Genomic DNA, 27,168 nt, shown 5'->3' with positions numbered 1-27,168 from the left:
AAAAAAATAGACAGAAGATTAAGATGAACCAGACATAATAGCACCAGAGAAAGACACCAGATATACGTGGGAAAACCCTTACAGGTAAAAAACCCACCACCAAAGAGATATCACTTTATTCAGTAAACAACATGATTACAATAAAGTTATCAGATCCTCTTTTCTGGACTCTAATCTCAAAACTCTGTTCTCACCACATCTGTTCTCGCCAACTCTACTCACCCCATCGCAGACACATCGACTTGGCTACTTATAAAACCATCACCTCCACATAGCCTTCATGCTCACCCTTCTTCGCTCTGCTCATCGGTTACATCTCTAGCAACCTCCATCTGTCAAACCAAACATTCCTCTATCAGTTTGTATAACAACCTTGGAATATAACCGTCGAGTAACAGCCTGTCCATTCATGAACTCGTGGAAAACATATTATCCCACATTCATTTGGAAGTTGGGTCGGTTCGTATTCAAATACACTGACAGAAACATTCCAAGTGTTCGCCTACTAGTCTTTTGGACTTCGGTCCAAGCACACACCCGTATTCAATCTCTACTCCATCGGCCATCAGAAAGACCACAAATGCATTGCTCCAATCTCCTGATGAACCAGTAGACGACTCCACTAATACGGCTCCAGATAGGTCAGCTCCATCGGCTCATTGGGATAGCCTTCAATAGGTAGACCCGATCTCCCGATTATACCACAACGACTCTATCGGGCCATTGGCATAACCCAACAATGTCATCCCAATCTCCGATGATACTCTTATTGCTGAAGGCGACTCCATTGGTCATCGGTGTAGCTTCCATCTTGTTAACCCGATTGCCGAAGGCGACCTCATTGGGTCATCGACAAGACAATCAAACTGGCTACCTTGATCTTTGATAACACCGAAGTTGATCAAAGTGGATCCATCGAGTAATTGACATATCATTCAGCAAGCTCCTCTAATAGTCGATGACATCCCGATCACCGAAGGCGTCTTCATCAGATCATTGGTGTAATGCTAACCAAGCTCACCCAATAGCCGATCAACAAGAAGGAGGTTCCAGACATATTGGCCCTATCGGCCATCGACAATAGTACTGCAAAGTTACCCCGATCACCTAAAGCAGTTTCATCGGGTCATGGGCACATACCCTGAACTGTTTCCCCGATGAGCGATGCACTCCAAGTCAGAAGAAGTCAAACTCAATGGACATCGAAGTAGCTTCCAACTTGTTCCATTGATAGCCGATGACAACTCGATCACCGAAGGCGACTTCATCAGGTCATCGACCAGACTCTGAACTGTTTCCCCAATAACCAAACAAGGAGGATACATCGGGTAGACCTAACCTGATACTTGTCTGCAACATGTTCATCAGCCAGAGTTACACCAATAGAAAAAGTCCACAACCCGATACCTTCCCACGAGCTGTTCCATCGGGGTAAGTTACACTGATCAACCCAAACACTAGTCAGGAGAATTCGAGGCATATTTCCAACAAATTCAAATAACCAGAAGACAATTGAGAGGGGGGGGTGAATCAATTGTCATAGATTACTAGAACCTTAAGCAATTAAAACTTTAATACCGAAACCCAAAAGATCAATACCAGAATGCATAAACCAAATACCAAAATAGAAGATAAGTCAATTAAGCATAAACAACAATCAGAGAATAAATACCATCCACATGACACCAAGATTTATACGTGGAAAACCCGGTAAAGGGAAAAACCACGGTGGGAAGCCTATCCACAGTCAGATAATACTTTTGTAGTATGTGAATTACAATTGAGGGGCCTGCACTTGTAGGAAGACCAATAGCCTAGAGCGCACTGCTCATCACAAAAGGAGTCTCAATGACTACATATAAATCTAGACTACAATCCAGAGAAATGAACTGCAAAGATAGCGTCTCCTATGCCCGAATACAGTTTTGGTTAAGCTCAATACCAAAGGACTAAATCCTCTTACATAAACCCAACTCAATCACCAATGATCGACCAAATCCTTTACTTGAATGATTATTACATTATTCGCTCCTTACATATCCATATCCCATTTTTATATCATACCATATGATCTACAATGAGATCTTACATCATATATATACAAACCCTCGATCATAAACAATAAGGTCTGCAACCAGACAATAAACCAATTACATAATTACAAAACATGTCAGCCTGAGACCAAACAAATAATATCCAACCCATAAGACATCCTAGAAACGCATCGAGAGGTCCAATCCACATGTTACATTAAGTCGGTCCATAACCTAGACAATATCGGGACCCAATATAGGTCCACACACGCTAAAGCAATAATCCCAATCAATTAAGTCTCAAACATGATCACCATCAGCATCCCAAATCTCCACCAGAAGCCGCACCGACACCACTTATGCATATCATCAAAAATCTTCAACAACGCTCTATCAGTGAAACCCTCGCCGGAACCACAAACCAAGCTTTCTAGCAAACAGGATAGCATCCGATCACCAGATCAAAACCAACTGACTGAACATGAACATGAATAAGCCAATTCCATAGCCCAAACATACTAGAGCATACCGGATCATACTGGATCTAAACCAACCAAAAACCAAACATCCTACCAAGACCAGAAGGATGTCGGTAAAGCAACCAAAGCAACTAGTGTTGGCATCAATGATAAAACACCAATGCAACACATAATCAATTCCCCCAAATGGCCAACAGATATTTCCCATACTCCAAGGGTGGCTTGTAAAGTACTAATCCCCTCTCAACTCCCCTCATGGTGATACTTGTCACCATCTTGGGAGTTAAGAGATCTCCTCTCCTCTCCACCCTTTATCCTCATGATCAAATCCTATCCCTCCATTCCATCTCTCCTCTTCTCATAGTATGAAACACCTTCGTTATTTTTCATTAGTATTGGATCCAAATCAATAGAATGCCATTATGTTGTTGAAAATTAATGAGCACACATCGTATCAAACAACTTGAGAAAATTTGCATAACAAGTGGATCAACATGCTCCATTTGTTACAGACTTTGCTATGGTTTGAGTTCTTTTTTAGACCTATCTGATTGTTTCTTTGTTTTGTGATTTTAAGTGATTTTTATTGCTATTTCAATTCCTTTGAAATCACATTTCATGCAGACAAGATTAAATTCTATAAACGAGCTATGAAGAATTGCGTATTACAATAGGGATTGATAAGAAAATTGTAGTAGATTCCTTCAGTAGAACACATTATTTTAAGGCATCGATGGAAATTAGTCCACTGACTTGAGTTTATTTGTTGAGAATAGATTTTTATAGATTATTGTCTGGTTATGTTACCTTGATAAGCCATTGATCTAGGGTTTTGGTTATGTTAATTATCTTAGATATGCTAAAATTTTAAATCTCTTTAATGTTTTTATAATTTATTCTTAATTATTTCATGTTCTCAATACTTGAAATTGATGGTATTCCATGAATTTAGCCAATTCTATAGTCATTTTGCACATCCTTGTTACTTTTTATCATAACATATCTACTTTTTCAATATCTTGGTATAGTCATTAAAATTATTCGATATTGAATAAAAGGGAAATCCCTTGGGTCTTATAGAGCTTGAAGTGTAGAGGAGAAAAAATGCTAAATTGTCTCCTATTTGTTGGCCATTAATTCGAGTTCTTTGAATAAAAGTTTTGGCTATTCTTTAGAAGATCTCAGGAAATCAATTGGATAACACCAATAGTTTTTAATTTTTCTATAGAGGTCAAGTATTAGGTCATGGACGAAAAATAATTCAAAACCCTTGACTTTCTAGAAATTCCAAATTAGATCACACTTTAAAAAAATCTCAATTACATGAAAAATCACCCACTTTTGCAAAAAAGTGTTTTGGTAAGAAAAATTCCTTTGAAATAGATAATTTCACACATGTACAACTATATGGTATACAAATTACACAAGCCTAAAAATTTTACGATTAATGATATGAGATTTCCACAATCCATAATTTTAATTTATTTCTAGATTTCTGGATTAGATTGTGTGATAGTTTTTGAATCAACCTTTCAAATCACACTTCGTGATCCATCATCAAGATACTAGAGAGCTAAGAGACATAAAGTCCATAATCCATAATTTGATTAATGTCACTTATCTCTCTAGTATCCTGATGATGGATCACAAAGTGTGATATGCAACGTTGATTCAAAAACTATCACATGGTCTAATCTAGAAATCTAGAAATAAATCAAATTTATGAATTTTTTTTAAGGATTATGATAATTTGACATGTATTCCTAGCTAATTTGGGCCTTTTAGAGATAATGATAATGCTCATTTTGGTTCTATGACACACCTAAATAAGGATAAATGTGGGTTTCAAGTAAAAATAGGAAGGGAATTATGATTCATGGCTTTGATATCATTTAGAGCAATCACTATTTGAATGCAAAATCTAATGTAACTTCCACAAATGAATAATGAGCACAATAAACCAATAATCATTATCATTAAAGAGAATGAAAAATATATAACAAGTCTCCTTGTATAAGTACAGTAATGAGGAAGAACGACATTTTAGAACACTTGGAGAAAGTGTGAGGAAATGTGTAAAGTCAACAATGCGAAACATGTGAATAGGTCTAACTTAGGAAAGGGGATTAGCTAACTAGATGTATAAAGACCTTATTTATAGTAATATAATAAAAAGATGCACACATTTTGTAAGTCATCCCACTGTTTGTTAGAATAAAGTATTTATCCCACATGCCTGAGATCATATTAGTTGCCTTTAGCAAAACTCTAAATACTGTAATGATTTCTCAATTGGAAAGACATCTGGAATATTTGTGATTGGATTGTATGCTCTACTTGGAGGTTGCCCCCTCAAAGTGACATTATGAAGGTAATAAAATCAGTTTTGTTTCTCTCATTTTAAAAATATTTCTACATGTTTAGAATATTTTTATTATAAGTTCATAATAGATTACATGTCTTCAAATTAGGTCTCACTTACTCCATGCCTGAGATTTGAGACCATCTTGAAGCATATTAATACTTGTTGAACAATTCATAATGGTTGATCCACCAATTTTTTTATAATTAGTCTTAATTTCATAAACCCTCCCCCCTTAGAACTAATTGTCTCATGTCTAGCTTTGTCCTCCTTCAATTTGCAAATATCCTTGAGAGCATCCCAATTGTTGACTTGATTCAATCTCCTCCTCTCAAATAAAAGTGTCAACACTAAATTTCTAGTTGAGCAAGGAAAATTTGATGCTCAACTCATTCACTTTAAGAATAAACTATTTCATGATGTTATGGCCACTAATTTTCTTTTCCAAGTTGTATGTTTTATCTCCTAAGAGATCCACCACAAAGGTAGCCTCACTAATGCTAGAAGTTGAAGAATATGAAAAAATATATGGGTTAGAGGAGGGCCCCAGGCATAAGATCTCCACATGAATAAAATTTAAATTTTCAAGCAAGTCTCTTATATCCCCAGGTTTATGATTACCTTTTTTTGTAGATAGGTACTCCCTCCTTAGTTGGACCAACATCTGCCTTGTTGCTTATAGGTGCTTATATCATCTACCTTGTTGCTTATAGGACTACACACCTTGACCTTCACAATAGAGGAAGGAATCTCTTAAACTAGTAAGGAAAGCAGATTGCGGAAACACCTTCCTAATGTTAATTGTTAGATAAGAGAAGCATGGATAACTTTTAATCCAAATTACAGTCAATAAGATGCACAACAAAGAAATAACAGAGTAAGCAACAAAGATACACAATCATAGAGAAACACCAAATTTTCACTTGGGAATACCCTTAGGTGAAAAACCCACACATCAAGCAATGTCTTCTTGTATTACAGTAAAAAATAATTACATACAAGATATTGACTTAACTGCTCTGTTCTGGTCTTTGTTCTGGTAGCACTACAATTATCAGATTGAATCCAATCTACACAGCTCATAATCACAATAGTTCTACAACTTAGCATTCAATTGAATCTCCAATCGATCTACTTCAACCGATTGATTGATCTTCTTGATGCAACAATAACTGGTAAACCCTCAAAGAGAATCAATCGGCTTGTGCAACAAGAGAAACACAATGAAAGCAACAAGAAAACATAAGACGATTACACAAACAGATCATATTGATGCCTTAGAACTTTCGGTAATCATCTGACAATCATCATATAATCATCAAAGAACATCCGACAATTAACTGGTTACATGCAGGTTATCAGCCAGATACAATCCAATCCGGGACTCTAAGAATCAACTAGATCACAAAATGCGAATCTCAATCCTTATTCTCAATTCTACTTTCTTTGCCCCTACAAATGATTACATAACATCATACCCACCGGAACATATCCGGGTTAGCCTCATAAGACTACATTTACCAATGTAGAAAAATAAAATGTGTAATTAGGTCACCCTAAGAATTAAATAAATCTTTCCAAAAAATAACAACCACAAAGTGCGGTTTAGCAGGAAGGTCGGCCACATGCCAAAGAACATCGGACAAGACCCAAGATAGATCCACACGCCAAGAATCGCATCGGAAAAAGAAGGAAAACCAACCGATAAGCACAAGAATTGTCCCGGAACCCATAAACAGTCAACCAGAAGCGGTAACTGACTAGAAAAGAACCCAAATGAACTGAAAAATTGGAATTAAGCACATGAAACTGCTAGGAAACCGGAAATAAGATCTACCATGAAAAGAAAACAACTACCGGTGCTAACCAGTAAGAACACAAGAAACTGCATAAAGAACTAAACAAGAACAAAACTAAAAGGAAATATTTTTGGTTGATGCAAGATTGCTCAACGACCGGGGATGCTCTTGCATCACTTCTTCAAACCCACGTGCAACTGTTTCTTTAGACATTTTATATCTCTGCTAAAAAACCAGTTTGATTTAGTTCCTTAGCTCCAACTATCGAACTTCCTCAAACTGTCGATAACATGTTGTGTTTTCTATATCTCATCCTCTGAGTCAAACCAATTCAGACCAATCATCGACATATAGCCCAACAAGTTGTTTCACATTCGACCGTGGTCCCCACCTCTATCATTCTCAACTTATCAACAGTAACTGTTGGTAAGAGACACTGCATAGGTCATCCAACGTTGTCATTGATGGCAACTAAAGTCCGTTATCCCATTCGTAGTATGTCAGTTCATCTTACTGGAAGTCAGAATGCACAGGTTGGTTCAAGTCCGACAAACTAGAATAGAGTATCCAACAAAGTTCAGTATTTTGGTTAGCATTTTATTTTAGGTTAATAGCTTGTGTTGCGAACCTGGTTGAAGGTCGATGCATGTCTAGATAGCCTTATCCCACATGATTTTAGCCTCTGGTGCTGATTTGATTGTAAGTTAGGTGCTTCGGTATATCAGTTTTCAGTTCAACAGTGCACATTAGCAGTCTCGTTTGGATAATACTTATGCGGATTATGTGGATCGGTTTTGGTGATTACTTTTGGGATCCAGATGTTTTTTTCGATGGTTTTGGTAGCATGTGGACAATTGTTTTGGTCCGCATTAGTATTTTGGTTCAAATTCAGCCGACAGTGTGTACACGTTTCATTATTTGTGAAGTGTTCTTGAAGCCGACATATAAGTAACCTAATTTATTGTTGGGGATATATAAGGTTGATTGTTATGGATATCGGTGGTTGTGTGAGAGATGTTCATGATCGATTGTGCACAGTTGCACGTGCTCAAGTTGAATATTTATGCTCCAAAATATTGCAGAACTGTGGAACAAAGTAGTGTAAGATAGAGTGTGAAATTAGTGGACATAGTGCTTAACCGAAACTATACCCAAGCATTTGTAGATGTTGTTCAATAGTTCAAATTCTCTTGTCATCATTTGTAACTCATTAGTCATCCTAAGGTTGTAGCCCTTCTTTGTTTTAAGTAGTGAGCTCTAGGCAGTGTGCCTGAATGCATGTGCATTCCATTGTAAACCTTTTATCTGAGTATACTCATTTTGTGGGTCTCATTCCCGCTTTGGTTTTTCCCTTGACCAGGTTTTCCACATATAAAATCCTTGTGTGTATGGTGTTGTGGTAGATTGTCTTGTGTTCTTGCATCTTTCTTTTAGTTCAATGTATTAATTGGGGAAAAGGACAAGTTAATAAAGTAAAAAATTGTAGAACACTGATTCACCCCCCCCCTCAGTTTTCCTTGATTCCAACTGTAACCACTTTGATACCTCGCGGGATGGCAGGGAGAGCAAGTCTCCTTGCTTCCCTATTACCCCGCAGGACTTCTTGGGAACCCTTAGATACCTTGCGGGGTGGCGGGGAGAACAAGCCTTCTCTCTCTCTCTCTCTCTCTCTCTCTCTCTCTCTCTCTCTCTCTCTCTCTCTCTCTCTCTCTCTCTCTCTCTCTCTCTCTCTATCCTGCAACACCATTGTTAGGTCGTTGTTTACCATGCGGGGTGGCGGGGAAGTTCAACACCCTGCTAGCCCGCGACACTCTTTCCATGCGCTTCTCAAAACTACGGGGTGGAGAGTAAGACTAAGTCTCCTAACCCTCACTCTCTCGCAACACTTCCTTTGTAGTCCTTAGTGCCTCGTGGGTTGGCGGGGAAGACAAAGTCTTCTTTCCTCCCGCTATCCCGTGACCTAAGTCGCCTTAATCTTTTGCTTGCGTGGGGTATAGAAAGAGGTAATTCCCTTCTTCCCCACCATCCTGCGCCACCATAACTTTGGTTGACGTATAACACGAAAAGTTATTTAGTTTCTTGTCAATAACACGAAAGGTTATCACACTGAATCGCTCACTAGAAAAACCAAAAGCCAACTGACCAAGATTTCAACCAGTAAGTTTGAGACACCCATTCTCAACAAAACTAAGGAAAGTTTTCATTTTCCTAGTATTTTGAATGTCACATGAAGAAGTCAAATCTTTTCCCAACTATGATATGGAAGGGGAGGTGTCAAACTAATAGATAACCTTTCCATCTATATGTCATATGTAGGGCATTAATTTGATAGACCGCCTTCCCTTGTGATGATTATCCATTCAAAATATTCCTTCAAATGTTATAAATATATTTTTATTTAAAAAATATACGTCATAAATGAGATAGATGTTTAAATTTAATTGGTCAAATTTCATGTTGATGGATTGACGGTAACGAAGATGCGGCCTAGGCTAGTAGGGAGGAAGAGAATAAGGATGCAGGTGGATGAGAATGAAGAGGATTCTATGATGGAGGAGGAGTATGAGGATTTTAAGAATGAGGATAGCTCGGAGAAGATGACTAGCAACTAGTCCAAGAACTCCCACCACCTGGACAACACCAAGACGACGCCTTTGGACTTGACTGAAGAGGCACATATGTACGAAGATGCTCACTGAGTGAAGAGACCCACCAGGCTGGGAAGGCTCATACCTGCACTAAATGTGATGCCACCATTGTGAAACTTTTAGCCCCGAAGGTAAAGGTTTTAGACCTTGAAAAGAAGATGGCGAATCTTTTGAGGTTCAACTTGAAAGTGATGCATAGGTTTGTTACCACGCTTTGCCTCATACAGAAGAAGGTGCTTGAGAAGAATGGCGATGATGATGGAAACAATAAGGGGCTATTTAAATTCTTTACCGATGATTCAGTTGGCCTATTTGCTTAGCCACTTGTCAGTTGTTTTCTGGTTTTCTGGTCGTATAGTTTGTATAACTCTAATACTTTATTAATGTTGGTTTTATTACTCTAGATTGTTTTCAGATATTAAGGACTGGACTACAGTTATTGTGTTGTTAATAGCTTGCTGAAGTTGCTTATGAGTTGTTTTGTCTAAAAGGTCAACACCCTAGTTTTGCTGCTTTTTAATATAAAAAATAACATGTCCAAAATCTCTTATTTTTATATATTATTACAATCTACTCAATTCTTTTTTTTATTGGAAACAACAACATTACATAGATAAGATATTGATATCTCTTCCCTTTTCGAACAAACATATTATAACATGATAAATAAATATACATCTAAATTGATATGGAAAGCAAAAATGTTAATTGTTCAGATAAGAACCAACTCACATCAACTCAGATGCGAAATTGAAAGATGGATGATACCTAAAAGGTAGAGTGGGCAGATAGAACATGTAGATATTTCACTCAAAGAGAGATGGATACAGAATGACATTACATCATGGAGTGTCCAACTTACAAGGATATTCAAATCAACTGTATTGAGATGCTAAATGTAAACACCTTGAGTAATCTGTTTGAAGAAGAAAGGATACCAAGAGTCACAGATTCCTCGATCAAGATACATAGTAGAAGATCCAAGATGCAAAAGGAAAAAGAGGTTTAACGGACTTTGCATGCTTTTCTTTTCTTCATTGGCTACCAATGGGTCCCATAAATTATTTGACCTTATAGACACTATTAAAACATTCATTTATTCCATCCATAAAAATCATAAAGTACTCAAACCTGGCCCAAATTTTGTTCATATTTGACAACAAAGACCCTTAAAGTAGGACCATACGGGCATGAAATTTAGGGGTTGGGCCATACCCAAAGGCCCTTCAAATCATGTATCCCTACCTGTCCTTCCCTCTTACAACATGCAAAAATAAATCTTAACCCAACCAAGCATTTTGGGGGAGGCCTTACAAACTAAATGTTTTCATTAAACCAACCCCTCCGTCCAAAAACTCCCAAATCACATTTCACCACGTATTTGCTTACCTCTCCAGAGTCCAAACCCACGCGTTCCAAGCCGAGCCATATATTAAATATATTATTAATGACATTGTCTAACGATTTTTAAATTTAAACGGTGCATTGAATGGTCTGAGTCGGTCACTTTTCCGTTCCAGAAGGCCCAACTTTCAACGGCGCGCGTACCTATCGCCCTAGTAAATACGCAACGTACTCCCACTCCTCCTCTTGTTAAAAGTCAAATACCCCGAATTTACGACAGTAAAAGGCAGGCAATCCAGGAGGAAGAATTTGAAGAATTAGGGTTTGTGAAAGCCATTCATTCATTCATTCTAAGAGGAGGGGAAAGAAGAGGGCTATAGGTTATGGGTATGATGGTTATGAGGAGGATTTGTGAAGGGCCGTAATTGGCTGCACTGTTTGCTCTGAGCTAAAATTTATTAATGCGTAAGTTGCGCTCGGGCACGGCTTGTGATAGTGTTAGCTGTGCTTGCTCAGCTTTGTTCTCGCCTCGACTGCAGCAATTTTACTTACTCTTGCTCTAGGGTTAAAATTTGGGATTTTGGAAATTTTCCCTTTTTGTTTTTAAATATATGGATTTGACTTGGTTTTGAAAGCACAGGGTGGCATGACCATGGCTGTCTCGATAATCGAATGTTCCTTCTGTGCACCATTTTCAAACCTGGAGAAGGAGTAGCGTTTGTCGGCCTGCCGTGTTGTAACCTACGTCCCCAGTTCAATTCCCACTAGTCCCAGTCCTAGTCTTAGTCCCAGTTCCTGTTCACACTACGGTTAGATTAATCCTATCCAGTAGAAGTAGCTCGCCTTTAAGTTTATTTATGTGGTTATCCAAACTCTAGCGTTGTCCCTTCAATTAATGCGCCACGTCTTCTTCTTGAAGGAGGGAGAAAAGAGAGGTGCAGGGAAAGGAGGTGTTTTGTGGGGGGGTCTGTTTTGTTTAACGCACAATAAGAGAAGAGAAGAGCTTGAGCTTTGATTTGATTTGATGAGCGAGGTGGGTGTATTAATGGAATCATAATGTTTGGACAGCAAGACTGTAACGAGTTTCCTCTGCTGCCTCGTCTTCGTATTGTAGAGTTTTTATTGTAGGTACCATGAATCGATTGTCATTGCATCCGTTAAAAGTGTTTTTATGGCGGATTTAATTGGATTCAGACCGATGCTGTCTATATTGTCCGCAACCGCACTGCTTATTGTTTGTCGGATATGATTGGTAATGCAAGAAAATTTTCAGGTTTATGAAATCTAGGGCTTTCGGGAATAGTATATTTGTTGTCGAGTGTGAAGGATAATCAATGGAAGTGCGAGGTAGAAATTTGCAGTAAAATAATGGAGGTTTCAGGAGGAGGGTCGGGAGAAGATCAGGATGGCGCGGACCAGCAGCATCCACGGAAGAAACGCTATCACAGACACACAGCGCGCCAAATTCAGGAATTGGAAGCGTAAGGCCACCATTTGTTGTAGGATATGTTTATATGGTTTTATGTTACAGTGTTTTTTTGGGGCACTAGGATCTGAAGGAATGTATGGCTTTTTTTTGGCTTTTTTGTTTGTTTTCCTTTTCTGTGTGTGAAGGATGTTTAAGGAGTGTCCGCATCCCGACGAGAAGCAAAGGCTGCAGCTCAGTAAGGATCTGGGGCTCGAACCCCGCCAGGTTAAGTTCTGGTTCCAGAATCGCCGGACGCAGATGAAGGTGAGTGAGAAATTCGGGAATGGTATCTGTTTCAGCGAGATTTAGGAACTTTTAGCGGCTTGATTTGAATTGAGTTTCTCCTCCTGTTTGCCGCAGGCCCAGCACGAGCGCGCGGACAACAGTGTGCTCCGTTCAGAGAACGAGAAGATCAGATGCGAGAATATTGCAATTAGGGAGGCACTTAAGAATGTAATCTGCCCTAACTGTGGCGGGCCTTCTGGAGAAATGTCCTTTGATGGGCAGCAGCAACTACGCCTCGAAAATGCACGACTGAAAGAAGAGGTATACTATATGTGCCTTTCTCCATAGTAAGGAACCGTTTGTCATATGGGTATATACATACATACATACCTTCCTTTCTGCAACCCACCCTTAATCAATAATTCATGGTTTTAACTAGAAAGAAAAGGAATTTGTGTTGGTTTTCAGCTGGATCGCCTGTCTAGCATTGCAGCAAAGTACATTGGGCGACCGATTCTCCCGCTGGGGCCTTTACAATCAATTCCAATGCCGTCTGTGGACTTGTCTATGGGGGGCTATGGGATGCCGAATGCGGGTCCAGGGCCAGGGCCGGGGCCTTCATCTAGTGATATTCACAGCTTTTCTGATATTGCGCCGTCGATGCAAACAACAGCAGGTTCCGTGACAGAACTGGAAAAATCTCTAATTGTGGAGCTGGCAATGAATGCAATGGAGGAGTTGGTCCGCCTGGCAGAGACTGACGAGCCCCTCTGGGTGAAAAATGTCAACGACAGCAAGGAAGTTCTAAGTTTGGAAGCCTATGCCAAGATATTCCATAGAGCAGCGGAGATCAAGTCTTACAGTGACAGAAAGGAAGCCACCCGGGACTCTGGTTTAGTTATCATTAATGGAAATGCCTTGGTCGATATATTCATGGACGTGGTAAATCCCCTCAACTCAACCCAATGCCTAATTTTTTTTGGAAAAAACTGATTTTGAGGCAATGAATACTAGGTCTGAGAAATTTTCATTGAAGTCTTGAGATGGGCCAGGTGAGAGCATCAATTAAATTAATATATTAATAATGGTGTTGTTGCAGAATAAGTGGATCGAAATGTTTTCAACAATGGTGTCGAAGGCCAGAACCATGGAAGTTCTTGCCTCTGGGATGCCCGGTACCAAACATGGTTCATTGCAGCTGGTATGATTATGCAATCTCTAAATCAAATCATTGGGTTTGTGTGAGTTGTGAAATGAGGCATGGCATAATCCCGGTGTTGTTGTATACAGATGTGTGCGGAACTACAGGTTCTTTCTCCCTTGGTTTCGACGCGGGAGATTTACTTCCTTCGTTATTGCCAGCAACATGCGGAGGGAGTGTGGGCAGTTGTGGATGTTTCTGTAGATAACGTGAGAGAGATGAGTCTGAATATCAATCAACAATCATCATCACCGTCTCTTTTACGCTGCCGCAGGCTCCCCTCTGGCTGTGTTATTCAAGATATGCCCAATGGTTATTCCAAGGTGACATTGACGTTCCCATCTGCAATGCAAGCTCCTCTTTTTATTTTGAATCTTTTTTGGGGCTATCGTTCTGCTAAACCTTTTTTCTCTCTGAAAAAATTTCATGGCAGGTGACTTGGGTGGAGCATGTGGAGCCCGAGGATCGAGGCGTACATCGCATGTACAGGCATCTGCTTAACAGCGGAATGGCATTCGGTGCGGGGCGCTGGTTGGCCACTCTTCTGCGGATGTGCGAGAGGTTGGCCAGCCTTATGGTCACCAACATCTCTGCAAGAGAGCTTGGAGGTTGTAAATAGATAGTGTCATCCATTCAATTCTCTGAAAAGTAAGCCAATATTAACGGGATTCTGTGTTGAACGTGGGCAGTGATACCCTCCCCGGAGGGACGGAGGAGCATGATGAAACTGGCACAGCGGATGATGAGCAGCTTCTGCGGCAACGTCAGCGCCTCCTCCACGCACAGGTGGACTACGTTGTCCGGTTCAAACGAGGACGGAGTTCGAGTCACCACCAGAAAGAGCACCGATCCAGGCCAACCTAGCGGGGTTGTTCTCTGCGCTGCTACTTCGCTTTGGCTTCCCATTCCTCCCAATCGTGTCTTTGATTTCTTCAGAGATGAACAAATGAGAGCTGAGGTATTTTTCTTCCTTTATCTTCGTTGCATTCAGGATTCGAGTGAAACCGTCCAATCCATATTTTGAGAAACATTGGATGCTAATATGCTGCTGTCGTTTGCGTGCAGTGGGATGTGCTGTCGAGCGGGAACACAGTGCAGGAGGTTGCTCACATTGCCAACGGAGCGCATCCCGGAAACTGCATATCGCTCCTCCGGGTAAGTTTACAGTGTTCATTTATTATATTTCATTTTGTAATGCGAGAGTACCTCAAAACCACGACATAAACTGACGAGAAAACTTGTATCGTACTGACACCACTGCTCGATCATTTAATGATCCACAGTATTTTTCATCTAAGCTTCCACCTACCCCCACACACATATATATATATAATTAAGATTCAAGAACCAACACACACACATATATATAATTAAGATTCAAGAACCAACACACACACATATATATAATTAAGATTCAAGAACCAACACACACACACACACACATATATATATAAAATTAAGAAAATATCATTTTGTTTTCTAAATTTGAATCTTCTTCTGTGGTGCATTTTCCTGTAAAGTTAAACATGATCGGCCTAGACTGACTGAGTTTTTTATGCCATGGCTCTTGTGATGACATTAAACGCGAAACACATTGATTGCAAAGTAGCGTGCATTACAAGTGTCGCAATTTGTGATCAACCGTTGTTTATTACAATTTTATGACTTGGCTGGTGCATTCAAAGCAATTAATTGAAAACCATCAATGGGAAATTCAATTTCTTGTCCCTTGCATTAGGCACTAATTGGTTGCATACGAACATTAATGGGAAGTTATATAAATAGAAATTTTTGCCCGCACAAATACACATCTCAACTTTCTGCGTGTTAACAGTTTTCTAAATTTATTTTTCATTATTGTTTGGTTCCAAGTTTAGCCTCAGATGAGCGTTATATCTGTTGTTTAACAATGCTCGCAATACATGGGGCTTTTAGCGCTCTATGCCAAAACCCGATTTGGTTTTCCCCACCATTTTCAAATTTTTTATGGAAGCCATTACTTGAATTTTATGATGTAACCCTTTTTAATGCACCAAAGAAGTTAGTTTTGTTATTCGCCAATGAAAGTTGAGCTTTGTTTGTTTTACAAGTGAGATGAATTTCAACGTCTTTGTGCCAAAAATGGTTTCTAGGATTTGTTTAGTAGTCGTTTTCTACTCTTGTGCGTAGAATTTCAATATTATGTTGCCTAAGGTTTCATACACTAGATTCAACTAACTTGGACAGGTTGGTTGATGCATGGGAATTTACAGGCATGCAATGCAAGCCAGAACAACATGCTGATTCTCCAAGAGAGTTGCACTGATGCTTCAGGCTCACTGGTAGTATATGCTCCTGTGGATGTGTCTGCAATCAATACAGCAATGAGTGGGGAAGATCCTTCCTACATTGCCCTCCTTCCCTCAGGTTTCGCCATCCTGCCAGACGGTTCAGACAACAAGGGACTCTTATTGCAGGCATCGACCAGTGAAGTTAACAGCAGCGGCTTTGATATGAGCACTCGCAACGCCAATCACCAGCATGTAGGAGGGTCATTGATCACTGTGGCATTCCAAATTCTGGTCAGCAACTTACCATCAGCAAAGCTCAACCTAGAGTCGGTCACAACTGTAAATAACCTGATATGCAATACTGTGCAGCAAATCAAAGCTGCATTGCATTGCTCTGATGCCTGATAATTATTATTGTTATTACCATAACTGTACAATTTGACAAGCCCTCATTTCCGATTGCATGGAGGACGAATCAACATGTAATGATGCATTGCATTGCTCCCATTGAGCGGAATGTTGATTTATCTTCCTTCCTCAATAAAAGATGGCAACCTTACAATATGCCATGCACTCAGAAAAGAATATATGTGTGCCAATTGGGGTAGATACTTGAAATGGGTGTAAGGAAGGAAGGAAGGGGCCTTCAGCTTTCACGGGGTAGTCAAGAACGCACCACAGATTCTATCCTTGCTGTGTGGTAAAGCTCTCGAGATTTTCCTTTATCATGCAGTCCAAATTCCCTTTTTAATTGCGGGAAGGGAGAGCCGGTATACCCTAGTTTATGCATGTGCTTCACCACTCAGCAAGGGTAATGGTTCGGGCATTGACTTCCTCTCCAGAATGTCAGAGAAACAAATTGGCAAATTGCAATGAAATCACAATCACTGGTATGATTTGACAATTCAGCTCTCTTTCTCTTGTTTTTTCTTTCCTCACCACTTGTTGCCGGCACTAAAACTAGACTTGTGTTCATGACTATCTTAGTTTAGTGAATTTTTTAAATTGATCTATTTTGCACTTGAATTCTAACTACACTTCCAAGTGGAGTGAAAGGAGAGAGTGGCAGTGGCAGTGGCAAGGACAGTAATATTTTTGTTGTCATATTCATATATTCCTTCGTAGCATATTTTCTAAGATACCTTCGGCTATTAGGAGAGAGAGGCAATGACCTTGAAGATAATTGTCATTTTCTATTTCTTCATGCTTCAAATACTGCATGCTTTAACACTATATAAAGGTCTGTCTAAACAAAATTTATGTTATGATTCGTGAATCCTCTCAGGGCACGATGCGTACAAAGAGGTAAGGTATTGATCATCTTTAACTTAGATAAGCCAATGTTAATGCCGTCAGAACAATTATGGATGGTTATATGACTAGTGGAGAAGTCTATTGTATAACGTAAATCAATGTTAATGCTGTCAGAACACTAAGGGTTAGTGTGGACAAATAATTTAGTAGCCTTCAAACAAGTTATTCGGATGTCAAACTAAACAAACATTGATATTCATGCATGCGAGCAGTAGATGATTTGAAATATATTGAATCACGAAGACATATGACCCTCACTCTACAAAATGACGGTCAAGTGAGTAGGACTAAGTAGCAGGCGATCTGTCATGGCGTAGCCAGCCATTAATGGTTCTCAAGGACTTATCATTACTACATTGGTCTTTCTTATTTCACCTGGAATAATCTCAGAAATATGAAGTGGGTTTTTTTGAACCTAGTTGATCACATTGATAGTTGGAGATTTTGTACCAAAACATTCTAATTATAGATCGTTTTGATTTAGTGGTTGCAAAACAAACGTAGAATATGTATAGTTAAAGGCCTTTGAATCATTATAGCCATTGTAAAAGTTGTTTATGTATGGTTTAAGGCCTTTGAATCATTATAGCCATTGTAAAAGTTGTTTTTGGAGATGAGAAAACAGATCTATACGTATACAGCCCAAGATAAACCTAGTTTGGTTGTTTAATGTGAAAAACCTTTCACGTTTTGTTTTTGGTCTGACAGTTGACGATTTAGATCTAGTCAGTTAGATCGAGTTATTCTTTTGAGGATTTTCTTATTATCAACCAGTTGAGAGTTTTGATTTGTGAATGGTAGGTATATTATTGAAATTAGTTTGTTTTCCGAATTGTCCTGGAAAGTGTTTAAATGAGGCAACTCGAAGGACGTGAGGAGAATGTATTACACACCATGAACCAGTGGTAAAGTGAAATTTTGTTTGCCTTTCTAATTGTTTGAAATATATTTCCATTGAAATCTTGAGTTTCAAATAGGTTTTTTTAATTATCTTCCACTTTTGTGTGTCTTTTGGTGGTGGTTATCGAGTATTGTGCATTTAATCAGATGATAAAACTCTTGTTAGACATTTATATCTACTTTTTTTTTGATATTTTTTAGTTTTTAATTACAATTTTAATTAATAGGTAGAACAATTTTAGTTATGGATTAGAATTACAGGTCAATGAACCATGATTCATGAAATATGAGTCGATGAGTTCGACTAAAAATAAATCTATGATCTTTCATCAAATTATTGCTAATAAAGTATGAAAGGTTCTATGATTGAAAAAAGGAAAGTCTAATATGCAAACATTTCAATATCTTTTGCTTAAGAGGAGGAGGACTTCATCATGTTATTCATCATTTTTTGATTGATTGTTGATGTAGCATTGTGTCTATGCATTCTGATATTAATGTTTGGTTTAATAAATTGTCCTTACGAAGGTGCTTAAGAGGAGGAGGACTTCATCATGTTATTCATCATTTTTTGATTGATTGTTGATGTAGCATTGTGTCTATGCATTCTGATATTAATGTTTGGTTTAATAAATTGTCCTTACGAAGGTGCTCAATTCATTTTAGAGGATGAAAAATAATTTATTGAAACTAACGTTTTATATTTTATATAATTATTAAGTAGCACTATAAAAAGATTAATTTATTATTCTAATTAATAACATATTAATTGGATGGTACTATATTTTTTATTTTTTTTCAATTAATCACATTTTTTATCATCTTTTCATTTACATTGTAAACATTACAAATTAACATTTTCAAATTAACATTTTTTCCATCAATCTTTACGGTTGACCATCCTTTGACATTGGAAGTTGGTTCTCTTGTATTGGTTGGTGGGATGTTACTAGTTCGAGGTTAATTTTTTTATATTTAAGTGTTTTTTTCATTGCTTTTTTTTAGTAATTTAGTTTTGATGTTCAAAGAATTGGAATCTATCACATTAGTTAATCATCCAAAGGACAAATAATTAAGTTTTTATGATTATTTATTAAGTTAGAGAGATGTAATATTTGGAAAATACATCTATTTTCATGTCAATTTTTATGTACTTAATAGGTGAGATCTATAACCGCAAAGAATGTACATGGATAAACTTCGATAAAGAAAAAAATTGAATGAATATAAAAATTGTGTTCAAAATATAAGAAGATTAGAATTGCTATTTTTATTGTTTTTATAGAGAATGATACTCACCCATTTGAGAGATGAGCCTTGAAAAATTGAATAAATTGAGAATTTGACAAATTTAATTGAACAAATCTAATAACTTGACAATTAGTTTTATTATCTACTTTGTTCTAATCTTCTTTAGATATGCATTCAAGTTTTTGACAAAGAAGATATTGATGTTCATTGATTTCATGCCATCTTGATGTGCTAGCTATGGCATCGAGTTTTTTTTTTATAATTTTAAGGAGTCAATTATATTTCCACTCAAACTCGATGTACATGCATGACAAGTAATGACCTAGTGTCAACACGAATGGTTAAAACATAGTGTCATCCATGAAGATCCAACATTATCTTCTTATGGCTAGGTTGGCTTGGCAAAGTTTAGTGTTCAAATTAAATTTTAAACCACTTGTGAACAATGAAAAAAAAAAGCTAAACCAACATAAGATTAATTAATACTAGAAATCTATTAAGATAAGGCCAAAATATCCCCCCTTTCAAAATAAGATTGAAAAAATACAATGAGAGGAAAAAGGGAAAATAAAAATTTGTACTATGAGAATTGATTGGAAGATAGAGAAAATTAAATTAATGGTGATGATTAATTATAAGTGCTTTAATCTAAATTTGTATACATTATGCTTATTGAAATGTATATAAAACAATACATTTTTTATATTTGGCTATTATATCTTATTAAAAAGTGTCATGAATAGGAAGTACCAAGTAATAAACATATTGATAGAATAGTTATCAAAATAAATAAGAAATTTCTAACAATGATCATGTTATGCATTATGTAGTCGCAGAGACAACATGAGAACAATAATTCTATAAGATACATGTAAATAGGAACACAATATTTTGGAATTTGATAGACAATTTATTTTTTCAAAATGAAATAAACTTGTCTTTTCCAATTTCTCATTGCACATGGAATGATTGGTTTGCTACATATTGTGTCATACATATTATTCTTTCAATAACATTTGTGTAAGGAATAAGGCTTTTCATCATTAATATTTTTTTGAATCTTTTTTGGATATTGCTTTACATATGTATTTAAGAAAAAAAGAATTGTTTGCATTCTTGAATTATGAACCTTTGTAATACGTATTTTTGTATACTTTCTTTGATTCTATAGAAGTTGTGTTAAACAATCTATTTTCAATTTGAATGTCCAAAATGATATTCACAACACCAAAATAATTCACATTAAATTGTGATGAGTTGAAATTTAACATTGCTTATCATTTCCTTATTGCATCTAATTACCAACATATCATTAGCATATAATACTATGATAAAATAATCGCCAAAATCTTTAAAATTGCCCATAATAATCTTTGCTTTGCATAAAATAGAACCTTAACACATAATTTATGTTAGGTGGTTCCTTTAGGTCCCCAGAGACCTATTCAACTTGCAAATCAAGTCCTTTTAAATTATTGTAAAAATTTCTACTAGTTAATTTTCTTTTAGATCCTCATAAAAATGAAGTACCTTTACATTCACTTGTTATGCTTTAAGATCAATTGCAAACACAAACCAATTCCCTAGAAATAATAGAAACTCTCATCAAAATCAATTCCGTCCACATAAGATTACCCCTTTGAAATCAAATGAGCTTTCTATTTTTTTTTATAGGTAATGATTTATTTTATTATAATTATAAGTTTCACAATGTACAACATAAGTCCATTGAATATATGAAATAACAATGACCCAAAAAACCATTGCCACCCTTTTGGGAGAATGAAACACATAGCATCACCACCCTGGATCCTAAAGAACAAAACCATGAACATCGATTACAAACATGAAATCATGAACCTAGACCCAAGCAATTAGACACAAACAAAGAAACAAAAGCTGTGAAACTGGAGAAAATTGATGAGATACAACAACTCACTTGGACTGCAATGCGTATAAAACTCCAAAATAAATATTATGCCTCTTGCATAGTGGAAGTAGTGGCCACCACTCTTTTCCACAACTGGAAGAAGCACCCACCACCTCTATATCCTTTAGCCTCTTAGCACTCTGTTGGTCCCCAAATTAACAGATTGGAAAGTTCTAAGAGTATGCCAAGTTCTATGCTCAAACCCTCCAACTGACTTGGCCAACGATTGAAGTGAACCCTTGGGATTACTAACTCCTTACACTTCAAGCGCTCCAGGATCTAGGCGGGTGTACCTATTCACCAATCGGTTCTTTAGGATGATGCTTTTTATAGCAGATCACGTTTTTAAACTATACTCTAATTTTGGTGTTTATCTCAAAGTAGCATATGTTTCTGAGATAAACTCTCTCTCTCTCTCTCTCTCTCTCTCTCTCTCTCTCTCTCTCTAATCTTTTTTAACTTCTTGATTCTCCTACTTCTTACTTATATTTCCTACTATAATTTTGAATAATATGAGTGTTTTGAATGAAGTTTCTATATGTAACTCACCAGTGCCTTCTCCTCTTTTGGGCTATAGAGTCACCCTCTTCAAGACCTTCACGTATAACCCTATGAGACAATTTTTAAATCCACCACTTAGATGGATTTGTTAGCGTATGTAACTCTCAATACTATTTGAGTTACTATCTGCCACAATAATGAGTCTAATTGAGTTTAACTTTCCCTTGAAAAGACCAATCAACAAGAACACAAGTATAAGGTTGTCACAAATGTATCATGTTTTATTAGATTATTATGGTAACAAGGAATTCTTGAACAAAAGATCTTCCACAACATAATTGAATTGAAAACACTGATTTGATTACTGAAATAAAAGTCTGTGCAGATTGTATGATAAAAACTACTGATGATGATTCTATTCTATCTCCCCTTATCTCCAATCTGTGGTTTTCCTTTAATAGACACAAGGGATCCTCTCAAAATGGTTACATCTCTTGGTTTTTGAAATATCTCAACTGTTCATTTAACTAATTACCACAAAACTAATTGATTACCCCAATGAAAGCTACATACACATTAACTAATTACATCATAATGTATTTGCAAATGAGTTCTCCCCTTATCGTGAAAAATATCTTCATGATGAAAATAAATTCCTCCATTTTTGTCAAGAGTTGCAACCACATTATTCCTTATTTTTGGTTTATACTTTCTGCACACATACGCAACAATTGTGGTGAGTGGAATGCCTCTTCAAAATTGATATTTAGATGAACATTCTTTTGAATGTATTTCGTGAATCGCTTTCTTTTTCCACTCATAATGCTTCTACTGTCCATTTTTGTTAAACAATAATGGCACCCCCTCTTTCTTTGAAGCACCCACGAACTTTGAGATCTCTATTTGATCTCCTATTTCCCTTTCCGCAACCTTTTTGAATTCCTTTTGGTTGTGTCACTTGATCGAGAAAAATACTTGATACTTCTAATATTGTATAACCATTTTTTCTCCTATAACCTTTAGTATTTCAGAGAGAGTCTCCTGATATCACTTTATATTACTGAAAATAGGTTTACCCTAAGAGTCATCGCCATGAAATGCTTCAAGTCTTTTCGACGGAGAATCAATCTTCATTGCTATCGACATGACATTGGTCTTTGGTGAGAGAAGAAGATCTCTATCCGACACCTACTGTCTCTTGGATTTCCTTCCCTTATGGTTATCGCTGAGAGTTACAGTAATCAAACATCATCGGTGGGACAATAGCTGTCAGAGACACAAAAGTGACCTTTGGTCGAAGGCTATTATCTTGTCGATATGAACATCATCTCAGACAGAGTCTTTCGTTATTTTTCCTTATCGGTATGACTCTTGGAGTCGGGCTGACTTCAAATGTTTCTTTCTGATTTGAGCAAGTCTGGCTGACGAAACCAATCTTTCGTGCTACCTTTTCTGGGTGACGAACGGATATCCTGCCAATACATTTCACATCTTCCTCCGTCAGGGTGACTTACTTAGTCAACCCGTCTCTCATGGTTTCATCCTGATGGTATCGGTCTTGCCGATTCACTTGGCTTGTCTTATTCGTATCGGAGTGACTCAACCTGATACGTCTTCATGTACCTCTGTCAGTATGACTTTCACTGTCGGGCTGACTTCTGGGATCTCACCTCGGCTTTATAACTCATGTCAATGTCAAACTCATCGACTAGACTCTTCTCGATAGTCTTCCTCCCACGAATATGTATTGGCATGACGTATAAAATCGGGTTGACTGCTTCACGCTCACTCCAACGAGGGTTTTTACATCGATACAATTTGTTCGCCTGTATATTAGTATATCTCTCTCCGATGACATTGCAAGTTCTATTTTCACAACAATCTCCAATCGGTATAATATGAAGGTATCTCCCCAAAAAGTGCATGAGATGCTAGTGTGAAGGATGATAATATGATTGGTATGAATCAGTGAGGTCTTCTCGATTTACTTGTTTTGAGGTGTTGGGCTTTATTCATTAGGCAGGTTGCTTGTATTTTGAAAAATTTAGATGTATCTAGGTAGTACTACTGAGGTGTGTGGGTATAAAAATGCATAATAATGGGGAGTCTAAGCCTGTGTGATAGCCTTACATAGGAAGATCATTTCATTTTTCCTTTTAGGTGCTTACACACTCTGCGAACCCGAAGGATGACCCATCTTCCACTTCAACTCATCCTACTTCTCGTCCCCACTCCGCAATGCTACCTCTAATTTCTCACGACCAGCTCTATTTTTCAAGGTGCACAGAAATTTTTTAATTTCACCCAACCAATTTGGGCCACAACACGACATACTTCCTTGTCCTGATCAACACCCCTAATGAACAAGGGGCATAGAGGGGGAGTAACTTCACTAACATGCAACCAATCTCCCCTTGGCACCACAAAGCCTTCCCCTAGTCTTGCAATCGCCATGAAAGATGTTTGTCATCATCAGAAATTTGAGGCTAATTAGACTAAAAGGACGAATCACAAGAATCCTTAACTAATTAAATCGATTATAAACACAATTCAATGAAATAAATGAAGGAAATACGAAGATTAAGCTAATTAAAACTCCCTGTTCTCCACTTGTGTTTCCATTGTTCTTCTCCAATTTGCGTGGTTGATGGCTCTCAGGTATTGCACCAATTTCCTACATACAAATACTTTGAAGACTCTGATTTTTGTGATTCTAAAAAGTCTAGATTGAAATGAGAAAATGATATTGTATTTATAGATTTTCAACACAAAGGAGGTGAGAAATAGAACTCAAGTGTTGATTGGGAGACAACTAAAATTGATTGATCAATTAACAAAGTTGAATGATTTGTTAACTCATTTGATTGAGTAGTCAACTGGATTTATTGGAAAATGAACGAAATAGATGGATTAGTAAACTCATTTGATTGATCAGTAGACTAAATAGATTAGGGAGATGACTGAATTGATTGATTAGAAGACTGAATTGATTGGAGAGAAGTGGATTGATTTTGTGTTAAAAAGGATGATTGATGAGTTAACTGAGTTAACTGATTAGACAACTGATTTGATCAATTAGTTCTGATTTTAGCATGTATTGTAGGGATTTGAAATTGAATTTGATTTTCATTTTCAATTTGGATTTGAATTTGGTCATTCGAATGCTGAAATGCACATGAAATTAAGTGAAATTCAGATTTGGAGAAAATGTGAATTTGGAAATATGAAATTAGCTGAAATGGAGTGAAATTCGAATTTGGGAGAAATGAGATGAAATTAGATGGAGTTAATTGGAATTATAATTTGGGGAAATGGAGAAATTTTATTAATTAATTTAAATAATTTAAATGAAATTATTTAAACTTAGGAGATTGAATTAATTAAATAATAAAGATTATTTAACTAAGGAAAATGTCACAATTAATTAAATAATTAATATTTAATTAATAATTGAGATAGGGTTAACTGATTAAAATGATTTGAGAATAGAAATAGAATAATTAGAAGTGTTGAAGGGTGATGATTAGAAGAAATGGTTAGTTTAATCAAATAATTAAAGAATTACTTAATTAAATAGACGAATAATTAGTGTAAAATTAATGAGACATTTTTAGGTGTCTACATTTGGCCCTCTTTGAGACAATGTTGAAACGACGTTGTTTCAAAGAAAATGAAAAAATTTATGGCCCGGTATGCCTCAATAACACTCTAGGCTATAATGCCCCCTCGAGAGATTGTTTGTGCATTGAGGACATGAACGGTCTCTCGAAAGAAGAAGAACGTTAGATGAACAATTAATTTATGACATGAATGAGTTTGATTGGAGAAAAGGAATGGTTAGAATGATTTGTAGATAAGATTGATAGGATTGATTTGACAAAGATAAAGTCTAGTTTCAAGAAGGACACATCTGTATAAGACAAAATGATTAAAATGTCTGGTTTCGGGAAGGATACATCCTGTATAAGACTGATCTGTCTGGTTTCAGGAAGTATACATCCCGTATAAGACAAAGATAGATGATCATGTCTGGTTTCGGGAAGGATACATCCTTTATAAAACAAATGGTAGGTCAAAAACGTCTGGTTTCAGGAAGGATACATCTTGTATAAGATGAAGATAGATAAAAATTGGATGAATGATAAAATATGATAAAGGTGAAGAATAATTGATTGATAGATAGGATAGTTGAAATTAGAAAATGATAGAATTATAGATGAAAAGATTGAAATTAAGTGATGAGAGAGATCATGTTGATGAAATAATGATTGGAAAGAATGATCAAGTAGAAAAATTCTTGATGAGAGAATGATATTAAGAGACAATCAACATGATAATATTAGAAAAAATGAAATGATATAATTGATGATGAATAGTCTTCTTGTCTTTATTCATAGTGCAATACATTTTCATCATTGAGCCTTATTATGTAACAATGAAGCTTTGTACACTGGGGTATAGGGAACCAAGATGCATAGATATCTCATTGCAAAGAAACAAACACATAGCAGACAAGGAATGAACCCTCCATTCTGGGAATTACACTAGGGGTTGAGGTATGTGTGGCATTCACAAGCTGAATACTCCTATCACAAACACCCACTAGAGAAATTGCCCCAAAACTTCATTGGTTCAAACCACAAACAACAAACAAATAAAATGATCATGCCCATCACGACTCTTCTAGTCACTTTTTGGACATCCTTGAGTAGCTAAAAGCAATGATCTTTGCCAATCGATAAAAGATAAAACCAACTAGAACAAAATGCAACAACCATACTGATTTGTGTCTTCGTGTGATTGCTTGATGTGATTTTGATAATGTCTGGTTTCAAAAGTTTTGGACCCAGTTTAAGACTGACCTGTCTGGTTTTGAGTGTACCGATTCTGTTTAAAACAAAATGTTGATCACGTTGATAGTTTGATAGTAATTCAATATTTTAGACAGTTGATCAATTTGATTGCAAACGTTGTGACAAGATAGTTGTATCCTTTGTTTAACTTCGTGCAAAGTGTTTGCTAGATAGCTGCTAGGATATTTGATTCTTGCGAGACATGTTATTGCTAGTTTTTGATGGTTTTGGATTTTTAGTTTGTTTTCGATTGATTTTTGATTTTTTTGGATTTTTGAAATTTTTGATGTTTTGGGTTTTTGGTATTTTTGATTGTTTTTGTTCTTTTTTTTTTAAGATCGTATTTGAATGTTTTTGGTATTTTCTCAGGATTCTTTCCAATGTTTTGGTATTTTTATGGTTTTCAAATGTTTTTGGTATTGATGAAACATGACCTGTCATTAATTGATAAAGATAAGACTAACCTGGATAAAATCCAACAATCATACTAATCTATGTCATTATTTTGATTTGTGTGATCATTGATAGGAATTTCTGGTTTCAAAGAGTGAGTACCCCGTATAAGACTGATCTGTTTGGTTTCAAGTGTA

At 36.8% G+C, this 27,168-nt stretch overlaps 1 protein-coding gene across 1 annotated transcript; it reads left to right on the top strand.

Moving 5' to 3' along the window:
- Positions 1 to 10,899: 10,899 nt before the first annotated feature.
- LOC131069397 (homeobox-leucine zipper protein ROC8) lies at positions 10,900 to 16,737 on the top strand. The gene is made up of 10 exons (XM_058004795.2): positions 10,900 to 12,146; positions 12,280 to 12,397; positions 12,494 to 12,679; positions 12,827 to 13,300; positions 13,458 to 13,559; positions 13,649 to 13,882; positions 13,993 to 14,167; positions 14,249 to 14,517; positions 14,625 to 14,714; positions 15,812 to 16,737. The coding sequence occupies exons 1-10, from the start codon at positions 12,034 to 12,036 to the stop codon at positions 16,232 to 16,234; spliced, it is 2,184 nt and encodes a 727-aa protein (XP_057860778.2). The 5' UTR covers positions 10,900 to 12,033; the 3' UTR covers positions 16,235 to 16,737.
- Positions 16,738 to 27,168: the final 10,431 nt, after the last annotated feature.

The sequence above is a fragment of the Cryptomeria japonica genome, chromosome 10 (genome assembly GCF_030272615.1).
Source record: "Cryptomeria japonica chromosome 10, Sugi_1.0, whole genome shotgun sequence".
Classification (NCBI taxonomy): Eukaryota; Viridiplantae; Streptophyta; class Pinopsida; order Cupressales; family Cupressaceae; genus Cryptomeria; species Cryptomeria japonica.
This window is presented reverse-complemented; position numbering and strand designations above follow the sequence as displayed.

Excerpts from the sequence above, each read along its gene's own strand:
- LOC131069397 (XM_058004795.2), top strand. The coding sequence starts at position 12,034 with ATGGAGGTTTCAGGAGGAGGGTCGGGAGAAGATCAGGATGGCGCGGAC. Across the intron at positions 12,147-12,279 it reads CAAATTCAGGAATTGGAAGC|GATGTTTAAGGAGTGTCCGC; the intron begins GTAAGGCCACCA and ends CTGTGTGTGAAG. Across the intron at positions 13,560-13,648 it reads AACATGGTTCATTGCAGCTG|ATGTGTGCGGAACTACAGGT; the intron begins GTATGATTATGC and ends TGTTGTATACAG.